The following is a 14,759-nucleotide window of genomic DNA, read 5'->3' as shown; positions in this document are numbered from 1 at the left end:
TAATAGGTAGATAGTTGTTCACATTAACATTTTAGTTACATAGATGTTCTAAACTTATGACCTATTCTTCAACATTTTTTTCAGTGGTGGATTTGGACGTGGTGGATTTGGTCGCGGCAGAGGCAGGGGAGGACGTGATTGGGATGATAGAGGTGGTCGTGGTGGCCGTAGGAATAACAGGTATGTCAACATAGATAGATAGACTTTATCTTAGGATGCTTAAAACAAGTAGTGTCCATACTTTTTAACCAATTTACAAAAAGGCAATTTTATTTATCGTCCATTGTCTTATCCCTTAAGATCCTTGTTTTTTAGAAGGAGAGATTGGGAGGAGGATTATGATCCTGATTGGAAGAAAAATTATGTCGAAGAAGAGAGACCTGTAGGTCCTGATGGTCTTCCAGCTTGGACTGTGGTTACTCCTGAGGTTGGTGCATAGATAGATAGGCATGATTACAAGATAGACACATAAACAGATTGATATTTAGACAGATATATACACAGTAGGATATACAAAGAGAGATCTGTAGGTCCCTCTGGACTTTTAGCTTGGACTGTGGTTACTCCAGAGGTTAGTGGATAGATACTGATAGATAGACAATAGACAGTTGAATATATAGGCATAGGAGATTTCTACATTGATCTTTAATACTGGCCGATAGAGTTTATTGAAAATTAGATTTATTGTGCTTAATATATTTTCTTTTCATAGGAAAAAGCCGCTCAAGAGAAAAAGATTGCTGACGATGCGGCTGCAGCTGCCAAAGCCGCTGATGACGCGGCTAACGCAGCTAAACAACAAGAATCGACCGACGGAGCCCAAGAATCAGCCGCCGACTCCAACAAGGCGGACAAATTAGCTGGTCAACAATCTGAGTCTGCTGACCAAGGCCATGAATCCAACATGGCCGACCAGGTTCAAGAGTCAGCTGATCGTGGTCAAGAATCAGCTTATCAAGGCCAGGAATCCAATATGGCTGACCAACACGACGGACCTTCAGGTAAATTTCCTAACATACCTATAACAGTTAAAAAATAATAGTTATTTATCGCATTATCGTATTTATCGTATTATAAACAGCTTTCCGCGGATATAAAATATTATACAATTATAAGATTAAAACTACCTAGTTTTGTTAGCCCAAAGATGCTGCAGGCACGGTCTAACAAAACTGTTTTAATATCATGACTGTACCTTTTTTTATATTCGTAGAAAACGATGCTAGACATAATTTTTTTGTATGGATAAGAACCGGTTCTAATCCACCGGATATCGGTTTCGAGTGAATACGAGAAAGCACAATCTCACACTCCACCAAAAGATACTTTCTAGTATCAAGATTATTTTGATTTTTTAGGTCAAAGTTTCAATGACAACAGACAGCAGGAAAACTTCGGTGATTCCGAAGACCATCAGGCCAGCCATCGCGGGCATGAAGAACAGACCGGTTATCAGCAAAGTGAAGGTGCCGACCGTGAAATGGACATGGATCAAGGTGGTCATGATCATGACCAGCAAGTTCAAGATGACCACCAAGATGACCATCAAGGGCAAGATGGAGGTCATTATGACGACAATCAAGGCCAGGATAATTCTGGTCACCATCAGCATGGACAAGAGGATATGAATGCCCCAGAGACAAATGATAATCAGGTATTAAGAACGTTTCATTTTTATAAAGATAAAAAAAATATTGCAGGTTGAAATGTCCATAAGGTTTTGTTCAGTGGTGCGAGGTTCACCAAAATAAAACACTCTTTAACTCAAATGGAGGGGGTTGTTAGCTTTAAGGGTTTTATTTTATTTTCAAGTGTAGGAGAGAGGGGCTGATTTACTTAACTTGAAATCTCCATTGGTTGTTTTTTTATCTTATATTTCTACCATATTTTTTTGATTTTCAATAGATATGTAAATACCTATCCTCTCTAAAATTATGCCTTAAATCTTAACCATTTTAGGGTTTTAATAATATGGATCAAGATGATCACTTTGAGGCCCCTGCCGCCCAAGAACAGCATTATGACGCGCCTCCCGCCGCTGCCCAGGAGGAAGAACAGTTTATGGCGCCAAAAACTCCGGAGGAACGCTTCGACTCTCCGCCCCCCGCCGCACAGGAACATCATTTTGAGGCACCTGACCAACATAACAATGAGGACCAGGAACAGTTTAATAATGCTCCCCATGAACAAGAGAACCATTTTGAGGCATCATCAAGCGGTGTTGAGGCACAGGAGGCTAATTTTGAAGCTCCCGCCGCTGAGCAGTATGAAGCACCGGCTACCGAACAGTTTGATGCACCAGCCGCTGAACAGTATGAAGCACCGGCCGAGCAGTTTGTGGCACCTGTTGCTGCGGCTGAGAATGATTACAATGATGATGCTCCACATCAGGCAGAACAGCATCACTCAGAAGCTGCACCAGAATCAGGTATTAACTTTGGTGTTAATGTAGGACAGCTCCCATTTATCTTGAGGGATAATGCAATGGACGAGAAATTGATTTACCCAATTATGAAAATCATGGTTACTCCTTATATAGACAAAAATTATTGCTTAAACGTTTGAATACTGCTAGTAAGTAGGAAGGTCTTTTAATGGCAGGTGTTCTAGTAAAATTAGATTTTTAATGAATAAAAATAATATTTTTATAAGCATATTTTATATGTATATTCTAATAAGGTAGGTAGGTAGGATAGGATTTTAAGTAAATATCTAATATTTTTTATTTTAGATGCAAAATGCGGCGATGAGACTGCGGCCGACGTTACCTTAGTTCTCAATGCTTCAGAGGCCGGAATAGACGACACCACAGCCGCTAATGAATAGCTGCTGACTGCTATAGCAGCCGTACAGCTGCCGTGCCCATCCATTTTGTTTTGTTATTAAATTTTTTATACTTCACGTAAGACTATGATTATTATAGTAAAATGAGTGTCTTAAACTAAACTAAAGCTAGGGACTGAATTAAACAGATTTATTTTTAAAATCTGTAGGTAATCAAATTGTTTGAAATTTTTTAGTAGATTTTTAAAGAATCATACGATGCTCATTTAATACCTATTTAATTTGTATTAATATATCCAAAAGATATCACTTTTTACGGCTATTAAAACCCCTTTTTTAATTTAAGCCCTTTTTATTTACTTGTTTTTGTATATAAGGATTTTACGAATATTAGCGTATGACTTGGTCCTTATCTATAATAGGATTTTTTTGTTCTTTGATTTTGTTGAAACATGTTTTTTTTTGTAATAAATGTGTTTTGGTGTAAAATAAATATTCTTTGTAGCAAACTTAGTTTATTTTTAAAAGCCATGCTTTTCTATAATTAGGGTCCGTACGTCCGTGACGGATAGCTTTTTTCGTTCATTTGAGAATGTTAGAATTGTCCTATCGATTTCAAACTTTGCATGATGATTCCAGTAGTAGTTAGGTACGATTTAGTAAGCGGAGCAACTCTATAATCGTTACCAGAATATCCGTAAAACATGTTAATTTTTAACTTTTATAACAATCAATTTTTATAGTATAAAATCATCCGATTTTTCTAAATGTTTGGAATACTGATTCCTGGGACAACTAAGTACAATGTTATAGGCGAATCATCTCTATAATCAAGTCCTAAAAGTGTTAGTATGTCCCTAAAAATTATCCTGTATTTAAGCAGTTTTTGAACACATTTACTTAAAATCTTATTTCTACTTTTGTTCATTTATTTCTGATTTTTCAGTTCTGACACTCTATAAGTGTTAATCTTCGTTAGTCCTACTGTTTTAGAGCTTTTATGATGTTGTCATCCTTGTTATGCCTGAAATTAAATTGGTTTCAGGTTTTCGTCTTCAGGATACAATCGTATTAAATATCCTATTACATAAAGTAGTAATGTTTTTTTTTATGTCTGAAGCTTAAAGCTCTCAATAACTACTTAACTGATTAGGTTTTTTATTTTAAGTAAGCTACACATAGATCCTGTGATGGTTTTAGGCTATTTCATATTTATGTCTGGATGGTTATAAGCTAATTTAAAACCCTTTCTGTCCCCTTTAATACAGACCCCTTAGATGCTTCGGGCGCAGTAGCTGGTCCTTATAATAAAGTAACAGGATGTTTGTCTGTACCGAAGGATCTCTTTAACCGCTGAACTGATATGGTTCTCCTTTACAGGGTAGCTGGTAATGTTTATACCTATGTTGGGGGAGAGTAACACCACCATCCTAAGAAAAATCGCCAAAAATAAAAATGTTGCCAAGCGGGTTTTTTCGTAAACCGCTAAAACCCCCCCAAAAAAACTAACTTGCCCTATATATCGACGAAAAAAATATTTTTATGGTTAACAGCTGACCTTGACATAGATTGAAAAGAATAGTTATTTCTCGCATTGTATTATAAACAGCTTTCCGCGGATATAATATGTACAATTATAAGATTTGGCACCTCGAGGCTAAAAAACTGGTTTTAATCTTATGATTGTACATTTTTATATTCGTAGAAAAATGGATATAATACGATGCTAGACATAGTTTTTTCGTATGGATGAGAACCGGCTCCTATCCACCGGATTCGAATAAATACGAGAATAGTTATTTCTCGTATCGTATTATAAACGGCTTTCCGCGGATATAGAATGTACAATTATAAGTTTAAAACTAGTTTTTTTAGCCCCGAGGTGCCGGAGGCACCGGCTAAAAAAACTAGTTTTAATCTTATGATTGTACATTTCTATATTCGTAGAAAACTGGATATAATACGATGCTAGACATAGTTTTTTCGTATTCATGAGAACCGGTTCCTATCCACCGGATTCAAATGAATACGAGAAAACATTTTACGTGCCACCATAGGCCGTCCATTTTTTCTATTTAGATTCTTATGAACATATCAAACTATAGAAAGTAGATTTGCGAATAAAAACATACAGTTAAATAATTAATATAATTTATTAGAATAAATAGGAATAAATAAATAATAGTTTGATCTAGGTCAAATATAATACCTACAACATGAAATGAATTTTCTAAAGTACAATTTCACTAACAAAAAAATAATGTTTTAATGGACTTTTTGAACAATTAAATTGAAACATTTGGAATGTGTTATGAAGTAGTTTTTTTCTGTCATTTCTGAAAAAAAAATACATTTTTGGAGGACAGAAAATAAACTTTTTGTTATTAGAGTTATCAAGCAAGATTTTATTTTTAGGACTCAAACATAATTTAAAGATTATTGGGCCAGTGTTAACTCTATTGTGATGTAATATAAAAGTCTCCATGAGTCTATTTACAAATAATGATGACGGAATAGTTATTTCTCACATCGTATTATAAACAGCTTTCCGTGGATATAAAGTATATAATTATAATATTAAAACTAGTTTTGTTAGCTCAGATATGCCGAAGGCACGGGCTTACAAAACTGGTTTTGATATTATGATTGTACATTTTAATATTCGTAGAAAATTGGATAGAATACGATACGATTCATGATTTTTAGTAGGACTTAGAACCGGTTCTAATCCACCGGATATAAATCGGTTTTGAATCCATACTGGAGAGAGAAAAAAATTATGAGTAAAATGTGAGTACTGAAGTTTGGTTTCCTCTGGTGAGGAGGACGGGGGGCAGGCCCTTGGTGATCATATCCAGCCAGGCCATGTACAGCGGGGCGGGGGTCTGACCCTTCCTCGGCAGCGGCAAGGTTATCACTATCAATTCTGAGTTCATGGAGTTCTCCCTGAAATTAATATATTTTTAGATTATAATTAAAACACTTTTGGAGTTCTCCACTGTTAAATTAAAGTACAAGGACGTCCAAGCTTTTATAGGGGGGTCATTTAATAAACTGTTTAAAATAAACACCCCATAACCCTCCACACCCCCCTCCCCCACAATGGGCGTCTATGATTAAGTAAGTTATAAACTCTTGATAATGTACGATGCCAGTATGTAAACAACAATTCAATATTTTTCACCCTAGAAGTCAATTGCTTTACCAAAATCGAGGTATTAATTCCATAAAAGTAACGGGGTAAGTGTGAAACAATATGGTTTTACTTTACATTGTAGCTTCTAATAGGTCCTGGGAAGGTTTTTAACTATTACCAACTCCATCCCAAGAGAAATCCATCTAGAAAAAAATGTCCATACCCCCCCCAAAAAAAAAAAAAAAAATTGAAAGTGTGGGGAGGTGTAGACTTCTCCCCTCCCTCCCAACCTCAAGTGCATAGCCGCCAATAATATGTAATTCCTAATAAAATCTGGAAATCATTGAATTATAATAATCTAATTACCTTAAAATTTCAGCTGTTCTGAGGTGTCTGTTTGTTCTTTCTTGATTTGCTTTAATGTCCTCATTATCTGCACTGTTTCCATATCCCTAAATAAATATGCAATTTTTATCTTTACATTTAGCTATTTTTCTACCAATTCTGTATTGTTGTATTACAAAGGTCGTTTAATCAAAGAGTCATGATTGTCTGCAATTTTTGTGATGTTAGTGCCTTGGAAGTTAGAACCTACTTAGAGTTCTGGCACTAGTCGATATAAATCATTCCTAGATGTATTTAGAAGGTAAATACACATATGACTACTAAAAGAAATGCTATTTTTTAATTCAATATCTCTAGTATGATGTAGTGTGGGAGAGACTGAAACCTTTCCTACAATCCAGATACTCTGCAGATAAAATAAGAATATTTATGATAATACCTGTAAGATTTGCTCAAATTCTGCCTTGGTCTCTGCTTTAGCTTTCTTAGTGATGTCAGGAATGACCACCACCTCTGTGAAGTCTATCCTAAATTTGGCCAGAAGATTACTAAGATTTATTTGACTACGATCAAGATCATCGGGCCTGTTAGACAAGGAAAATACTCTGAGCTTGCACTTTTCAAATTGTTTGCGTGTATGAAGAATGTGGGGTAAGAGTAGCGTGAGACCACCATCATCGTACAGCCAGTAAACATCAATGACTCCTTCTCTCTTCTTTGTGATTGTAAACTGTTGAATTTCATCTACAATAGGCTTGGGTAAAGGTCTACCTTCAGTATCTCTGTACACTGCAACAGTTTTCTTTTCCTTCTTAGACTTCTTGCTGTCATCAGCAGATGTATCTTCTTCCACTATTGTCTGCTCAGATCCTACTTTAGCAGAGTAGTCACAGCCGTTGGGTAGCCTCAGGACACCAACAGACATTTTCTTTTCCAGACAGACAGTCAGAGATCTGAAATATTCCTCAATGCTGATCGCATCATTGTTACCAGCCTTATAGCCTATCAAGATCATATTTGGGGACAGTTTGCCTAAGCCAACCATGTTCACCATGTTCTTTACTCCCTCACTGTAGCTTTCTGTTTGTTGAAGTGTGTAGAAACTCTTAATGCTGTGGTCCTTGAACCAGGTTTGAACAGTTTCCTAAAACAATCAAATATGTTAAAAATGTGAATATTATCCAAGACATGAAGAATACTTTTAAGATATCACTACCATTTCTAGAGAGTTTTTGAATAAGTCATCAAACCCAAACTCCATTGTAAAATATTCGACTGCCCTTTTAAGATAAACCTTTCTTACAATTGGTATTAAATACTTTGTTTCAGAAAGTTGTAAGTAATTAAAAGTATTACCTTCAGAGGTTCTTCATCTTGAAGGCTGTTCTCAGGTAGAATGTGTCCACAAACCAACAAAGACATCTTCTTTGTTAACAGGTTAGCAAAGTCTACCAAAGGCTTTCTGTGAGCAGGATTACCACTCATAACAAGAACTTTGGGGCGATAAGTCTTGATGTGGTCTTTCTTTTCATTCAGACTGTAGGAGTTATTCAGGGCATTTAGGAAGACAAGAGCATCAGCAGAGCTTCCCCAGTTTGTTTCAGGTTTCAGGTAGACCATAAAAGCATACAAAACAGCAATAGCTGCCACAGTGCCGACAGCTAAGATCCACTCAATCAAGAACATCAATGCTACACACACAATTGCTCCTAACAGAGATACCCAAGGATTGTAGAATTTGAAAGATGGTCTCCAGCCAGGTGATTTGGTCATACTGGAGTGGAACACAGAGAGATTCATGAGAGCATAGGCAGCAAGGAAAAAGTTTGATGCAAGTTTACCAATTGCATTAAGATCTCCAATCATAAGACAGCCAAATGCAATTATGAATACAAGGATATAGCCTCTGAAGGGGTCATTATTAGCACCTTGTCCCTTGGCAAAGAACTCTACTTTGGGGTATATCTTATCCTTGCCTACAGCCTGTAGAACCCTAGGAGCACCAACAAGACTGGCAATTGCTGATGACAGAGTAGCTCCATAACATCCGCAGTATACAAGATATCCAGTGCCAGACAAGAGTGTCATGGTTTTCTGGTCAATGGCTGAACCAAACTTGCACCCTTCACTGTAATCTGAGATCAATTCTGAGATATTTTGTCTCATATTGTTAGCTTCAATGGAGCAATCATCATAGCTGGGGAATGTTATATTTGGGAATTCTTCCGAAGTACCAAGGTAATCTTGAACATTGCCACTGACTTGCTTCAAGAAGGTAAATCCTACCAAGATACCATAGCCGATGTAGGTAATGTAAGTAAAGATGATGGCAAGTAGTGTGCCTTTTGGAATAGAGTAGGCAGGATCTTTCAAATCTCCAGAAAGATTGGCACCAGCAACAATTCCAGTAACAGCAGTAAAGAACACACCAAACACTGACATGAAACTGTTCTCCTTGCCAGTTTGTTCATCCACTAAATAGGCAGAATCAGTATTATCCTTTGCTGCATCAAGACTCCAACCAACAAATCCCTTGGCACGTCTGGTATCTGAGTCTGTGTAGAGGGTTTCGCCAGGTAAGAATGATCCTACCAACATGTCAATCTGAGCCAGGATCAGCAGTACAAGCAACAGCTTCTGAACTCTGGTGACCCAATCCATTCCAACAATAGCAAGGACCAGGATTAGAACCAAAACAATAGTGCCAATCCATCGGATATCATTCAACCTGTCATCTGGAGTTCCAACAAAGCCTCCAAAATCTGATACATCATAGATCAGATCAAAGACATTGTCAACAAATCCAAGTGTGTAGGTGGCAACTGAGATTGAGTTGGCAACTGTAAACATGATGCCAATGGCTCCACCAAATTCAGGTCCCAAAGCACGTGAGATCATGTAATAGACACCACCACTGGCAATTTGACCATTGGTGGCAACTGCTGACATTGATAATGCAGTAATCATGGTGACAGCATTACACAGTGTAATAACAAGCAAGCCCTAAATAATAAGATTTCTTATGTTTTTATTCAAGCCAAACTTAGTTAGAAAAAAAGAAAATGCTTTATCTATTGAAAATTATCATACTAAAAAACTTTTCAACCCACCTGAATCATACCAGCTTGACCAATGACCCAGGTTAATCTGAGGAAAAGCATGACACCCCAAATATTGAGCAGACATCTCATGAACACTCCCTCAATCCAACCAAATTTAACTACCTTGCCTAAAAAAAACATATATCATTAATTTTGAAAGAAATGAGCTAGAGGCTGAGAACTATTCTTAGAGCAGATGAAACAGGAAGGCAATAATCAATATCATAGTATTATTAAGTTCAAATATCTCCAATTGATGGGAATTAAATGTTTGAGAAATATAATGGACTAGAAGCTGCTACTTTGAAGGCATGTTCTTAATAAAAGATCTTAAAGGATTTATATAAGGCTAATCTGAAAATCTGAGAACTCAATATTGGTTCCCTGCTTCATAAGGTCTTAATAAGCATGGAAATAAAAACCTGTTCACCTTTTGGTTTAGCATCAGTGGTAGCACCAAGTTCAGCTTGTGCCTCCTCCTCCTCTATCCTCCCCATCTTCTCCCCCAACATCAGCTCCTCCATTGTGGGTCTCTGTGATATTAATATCAATGATTATGGGCCAAATCATAACAAATTTCTTAGGCTATACTAAGAGTTTCTCAATCCTTGCATATTACTTTGTATCTATGTTGGGCTAATAAAAACCTAACTTCTTGGCTAGTCTAGAAACTTTTAAAAGATTTGCACAAATATCTGATTGTCATTTAATTATAGCAATGTGCAATAATCATTTTTGCCAGCTTTACATCTTCTATTATCTTTAATATTAGGCCAAATCCTGAATCATAATAAATCATAATAAACTCCTATGCTACAAGTTGAGGTTGCAAAAAGTTCATTAGATCTTATAGATCAAAATTAATAACTGTTAATTGGGGTGTATATTAAAACCCAAAAAATCAAAAGGTAGTAATAAAAAAACCTAAGGAAATTGCAGTCCTTTTTTCAGCTGTTCACGAGATTTTAATTACCTGGTCCACATACATCTTGCTGAGCTTCCTGTAGTTGTCCTCTGAAGGTATATTCTGTACTGTCATCCTAAAATAAATCCAGGTTAATTAGGAAGAGATACTTCTGAAATAAGATGAAAATTTTTCAGTTTTGTTTCCCAAGGGAGTTTCAAAGCCATACTGGAAACATGTATCTTTCCTTCAATAATCAATATCAGAATTTGATATTTTTCCCACTTTTAAATTATGATTGACCTATTACACTATATTATATTAGATAATTATAGAAAAGTAAAAAAATAGCGATTATTTGCTCTAATAATGGGTTTGACAATTAGCCATTAAAGCATCAAAAATTCATTTAAAATAGATCTATATTTAACACCATTATGCATAAGTTAATTGAAGTTATTGTTTTGAATAAATATAAACTTGAAGTCTGTATAATATCATTTGGTTATTTGCTTATAATGCTACACTGAGTGGATAGGTTAATGGACTTGAAAATAAGATACTTTCATGTAAAAGTCATCCCGACAATCTTTAATACCTGGATAAACTCTTGTCAGGCTCATAGACATATGTATGTCCATTATTGACAGGTCTACCAACATCCAGGAACCCTCCTCCACCCCCAGGGGGTGCTGCTGACCCCTCAAATCCTTCATTTGACCGGCCTTGGTCTGATTGCTCCATCCTAGAGTCACCTAACAAATAAAAATTCCATTAATTAATTAAAAAATTTTATGATTATATAATCGACTTAATTTTGACATTTTTAGATATTTAATTTACGGTTTTTTTTTATTCTGTTAAAATATCCTTCCTTGCTAAACCTTCCAGATTTTTTGTGATTGTTACAGGAATCAACGCGAATTGTATATACAACGCTTTATATCCTAAAAGGAAGATTCCAATAAATTAAAGTATGTCAAACAATTCAAGTAAAGCAAACAAAAACAGATAACGGCCATAAAAATTTAATTCCTATATTGATTTACTTTATCATTTTAATACAAGCGTAGCTATTCTATAATTAGTATATCTCTGTATGAAAAAAACGCATAGCTTTTATCGTTAATTAGAAGCATGTTAGAATTGTCCCACCGATTAAAAATTTTGCATATTTAATCCTGTAACAGTTAGATGTAACTTAACAAAGTGTCTCAAATATCAGGTATGTGACGTCATAAAAGTGAGGAATTATCCATCTCTTTTTTAGGGGTTTTCTTTCCCACTTCTCCTCTTATCTCCCTCATTTTTATGACGTCACATTGCTGATTTTTGAGACACTTTGTAACTTACCAATTAGATTCAATTTAGAAAGTGTAGCAAATCTATAATTTAGGGTTGGACCGGATATCCGACCATTTTCAATATCCGGCCGGTTACCGGATATTGAAGCTATCCGGATAAGGGATATCCGGCTGATTTTTACTGCCGGATATTCGGTTATCCGGCCGGATATCTGGTAAATTGCCGGATATCGAGCGTTGGACAGATATCCGGCCCAACCCTACTATAATTATCATTGTATTTTGTCTGCCCGTTTCATTTATTTAGCTTCGCTTTTTTAGATATTGAAAATCGTTGTTAAATTAAAAATCTTTAAATTGTCGTCCTGTTTACTTTATTGATATTGCTGCGTTACTTGTGTCATGGACATAGTTGTTCTTGTCAGTAAAGGACAGGGATCTTAAGGGATAAGACAATGGATAATAAATTGGTTTATGCCAAATTATGTTAAACAAAATAACCCTCTTTGAAGTTTAAAATTAATAAAGGAATGGGCTTTGGGTACTAATAAAATTCCCAATCCAATGTCCCCTTACTCCCTGATTTAGGCACAGGCTTAATTCATTTGTTTGTATTGATAAATAATATTTTCTTATCCATAATTTGTTTTTCTCATAACACAAAGATAAAATATTCATTGTTTACATTTTTATTACATCATAATTAAATAACATTTTTAGCATTTTGTAAAAGAGAAGCTTTTCTATAATAAGGGTATGTCCGTCCGTCCGTAACTGTTAGCTCTTTTCGTTAATTTGGACAGGTTATAATTGTCCTATCGTTTCAAACTTTGTGTGATGATTTCTATAGCAGTTAGGTATGATTTAGAAAACGTAGTAACTCTATAACCGTTATCAGAATGTACGTTCGTCCATTTAAAACACGCTGATTTTTTAGTTTTGAATAACAAATTTTTATGTGATGTAATTATTCGATTGATCTGATTTTTTGGAATACTGATTCCTAAGACAACAAAATACAATGTTATTAGCGAAGCAACTCTATAATAAAGTCCTAAAAATGAAAGTATGTCCTTAAACATTATTGTGTATATAAGGAGAACCATATCTGTTAAGTTTTTAAAAAGATTTACTTTTTTGTTTCGACTTTTATACATTTATATTCTGATTATTCGGTTCTGAGTTCTGACACTCTGCAAGTGTCAATGTTCGTTTGTCCTACCGTTTCAGAGCTTCGCTCATATGGATGTTGTAATCCTTGTTTTTATTAAAAAGGTGATAAAGCTATTTTCCCTTTAAAATTTCCACAAACTCTCTTTTAATATTACTAGCAGCTTAGCCCCTAGACTATAGTAAGCCGACTCAAATAATTGACCCAACAAATATTTAGACCTTAAAGGACAAAAACCATACTACTTTATACTATAGGGTAGGATTTTGAAGTATAACATTTCACATCAGGGATCTAAAGGGATAAGAAAATGACCGATAAATTGATGTACATCCTTAATGATGATACACAAAATTCCCCCTTCTGTTAATTAAAATTAGTAGCTAAAACGAATAAACGCTCAACTTAATGAATCAACCAATCAAATTCACAAAAGTCCATAAAGTTGTCAAGCCAACGAATAAGAAAACGTTTTTATAAAACTTTGGGGACTAGTGTAATAAACAGTCCATTGTCTCTCAGGGTTAGGGCACCGCAGGTAGTTTTCTTGAACCCAACCAATAAAGATTTATTAAGAGTACCCAAAGGAAATAAGTTTTTACATCTTTGGGTACCAATGTAATTTACAATCTAATGTCCCCTCTTTCCCTGATATAACCTAAATATTTGACCGACTTGGATAATTTTTAACTAGATTAAAAAAGCTTTGGGCCCAACCGATGATCTTTTAAAGTATCATTGATACCTATGTAGGGGGGGGGGGGCATTGTGCTGTTTATTACACTAGTCCCCAAAGTCTTATAACATCGTTTTCTTATTTGCTGGCTTAACAGCCTTAGGGACTTTTTATTGAATTTTGATTGGTTGGTTCATTCAGTTGAGTGTAATCTACAGAAGGCGTAATTTTGTGTATCATCATTGGGGATGTATATCAATTTGTCGGCCATTGATACCACAATAATGAAAAACAATGTTAGCGCCGTCATTAGAATCGGACGAGAACTGGTGTGTTCATATACCTCATATACAGGGTAAGGCACATAAATCCGGACTTTTTTAAATTTTTAAACAAATGAACATAAAATCGTCAATTTTAAAGATTCTATTGCATTTTAAAAACTGGGAGGCAGGATAGGTATATGACTATTAGATTATTCAAAAAAATGACCGCCAGTCTCATTCACCGCCTCTACCCGCCTCCTCAACCTCAACGGAGTATTATACAGATATTTCTGTATTAAAATAATGGATAGTTAAATATACAGACATGACAATGACCGATTAATTTATGTACATCCCCAATGATGATTCACAAAATTGCCCCTTCTGTAGATAAAAACTAGTTGTTGAAACATTTGAACACTCAACTTAATGAGCCAACCAATCAAAATTCAGTAAAGTCCCCAAAGTTGTTAAGACCTATACAAGGCTTCAATGTTAAGAAGAACCATATCGGTTTAGTGGTTAGCAAGATCATTCGGTACAGACAAGGAGAAATCCTTTTACTTTTATTTCAGGATTATTGTATGCATATAATAAAATGATATTTACTTGATTTAAATGTTGTTAGCTTAGATGTGCAATAATATTGTTATTATTACAGAATTTGATAGATAACAAATAACTGGAGTATCTTCACTCAAAATTACTCTATTTATCATCTCAATTATATCAGGATAAATAATATTTACATTTTTTATTTTTTTTCAAAAACCTATATCCTTAAGAAAACCCATTTTTAGCCAATTTAAAATGTTATGGTTAATTCTTAAAAGTCATATTTAACCCTGTAATAGTTTTGATTTAAATGTAAAGATAGTAAGAGATTAGAGTGGGCCAAAACAACAAAATATGGAAAATTACTCCCGGAATTTTTTGTGACGGAGGTTGTATGAAAACGATTTGATTCCTTTTTTATGTAAATTAATTTTTTAAAATTTAGGTAAAAATTGACACGCCCGATTTTTGACACCCCCCTTAAATGAAAATTAAGCGAGGTGTGAGCATTAAGGGG

General features: G+C 35.1%; 2 protein-coding genes across 5 annotated transcripts in view; one reads left to right on the top strand and one right to left on the bottom strand.

Moving 5' to 3' along the window:
- LOC145304237 (uncharacterized) overlaps window positions 1-3,287 on the top strand; it is a 42,307-nt gene extending 39,020 nt beyond the window's left edge. For all 4 annotated transcript variants that reach the window (XM_080146079.1, XM_080146080.1, XM_080146078.1 and 1 more), the window contains exons 26-31: window positions 85-180; window positions 316-427; window positions 713-1,001; window positions 1,359-1,654; window positions 1,960-2,428; window positions 2,732-3,287. In XM_080146079.1, the coding sequence (XP_080002205.1) occupies window positions 85-180; window positions 316-427; window positions 713-1,001; window positions 1,359-1,654; window positions 1,960-2,428; window positions 2,732-2,826 (1,357 nt within the window). In that variant the 3' untranslated portion in view covers window positions 2,827-3,287. The remainder of the gene's footprint in view (window positions 1-84; window positions 181-315; window positions 428-712; window positions 1,002-1,358; window positions 1,655-1,959; window positions 2,429-2,731) is intronic.
- A 1,631-nt stretch (window positions 3,288-4,918) lies between these two features.
- LOC145304080 (solute carrier family 12 member 2-like) lies at window positions 4,919-14,394 on the bottom strand. The gene is made up of 9 exons (XM_080145839.1): window positions 14,297-14,394; window positions 10,869-11,025; window positions 10,340-10,406; window positions 9,797-9,899; window positions 9,376-9,494; window positions 7,622-9,268; window positions 6,705-7,409; window positions 6,287-6,372; window positions 4,919-5,730 (listed from the first exon to the last, which is right to left on the bottom strand). Exons 2-9 carry the CDS (start codon window positions 11,012-11,014, stop codon window positions 5,562-5,564), a joined length of 3,042 nt encoding a protein of 1,013 aa, XP_080001965.1. The 5' UTR covers window positions 11,015-11,025; window positions 14,297-14,394; the 3' UTR covers window positions 4,919-5,561.
- Window positions 14,395-14,759: the final 365 nt, after the last annotated feature.

The sequence above is a fragment of the Acartia tonsa genome, chromosome 13 (genome assembly GCF_053477335.1).
Source record: "Acartia tonsa isolate MP-2025a chromosome 13, ASM5347733v1, whole genome shotgun sequence".
NCBI lineage: Eukaryota > Metazoa > Arthropoda > Copepoda > Calanoida > Acartiidae > Acartia > Acartia tonsa.
Note: the sequence above shows the minus strand (reverse complement) of the source record. Positions and strands in the feature narration are given on the sequence as shown.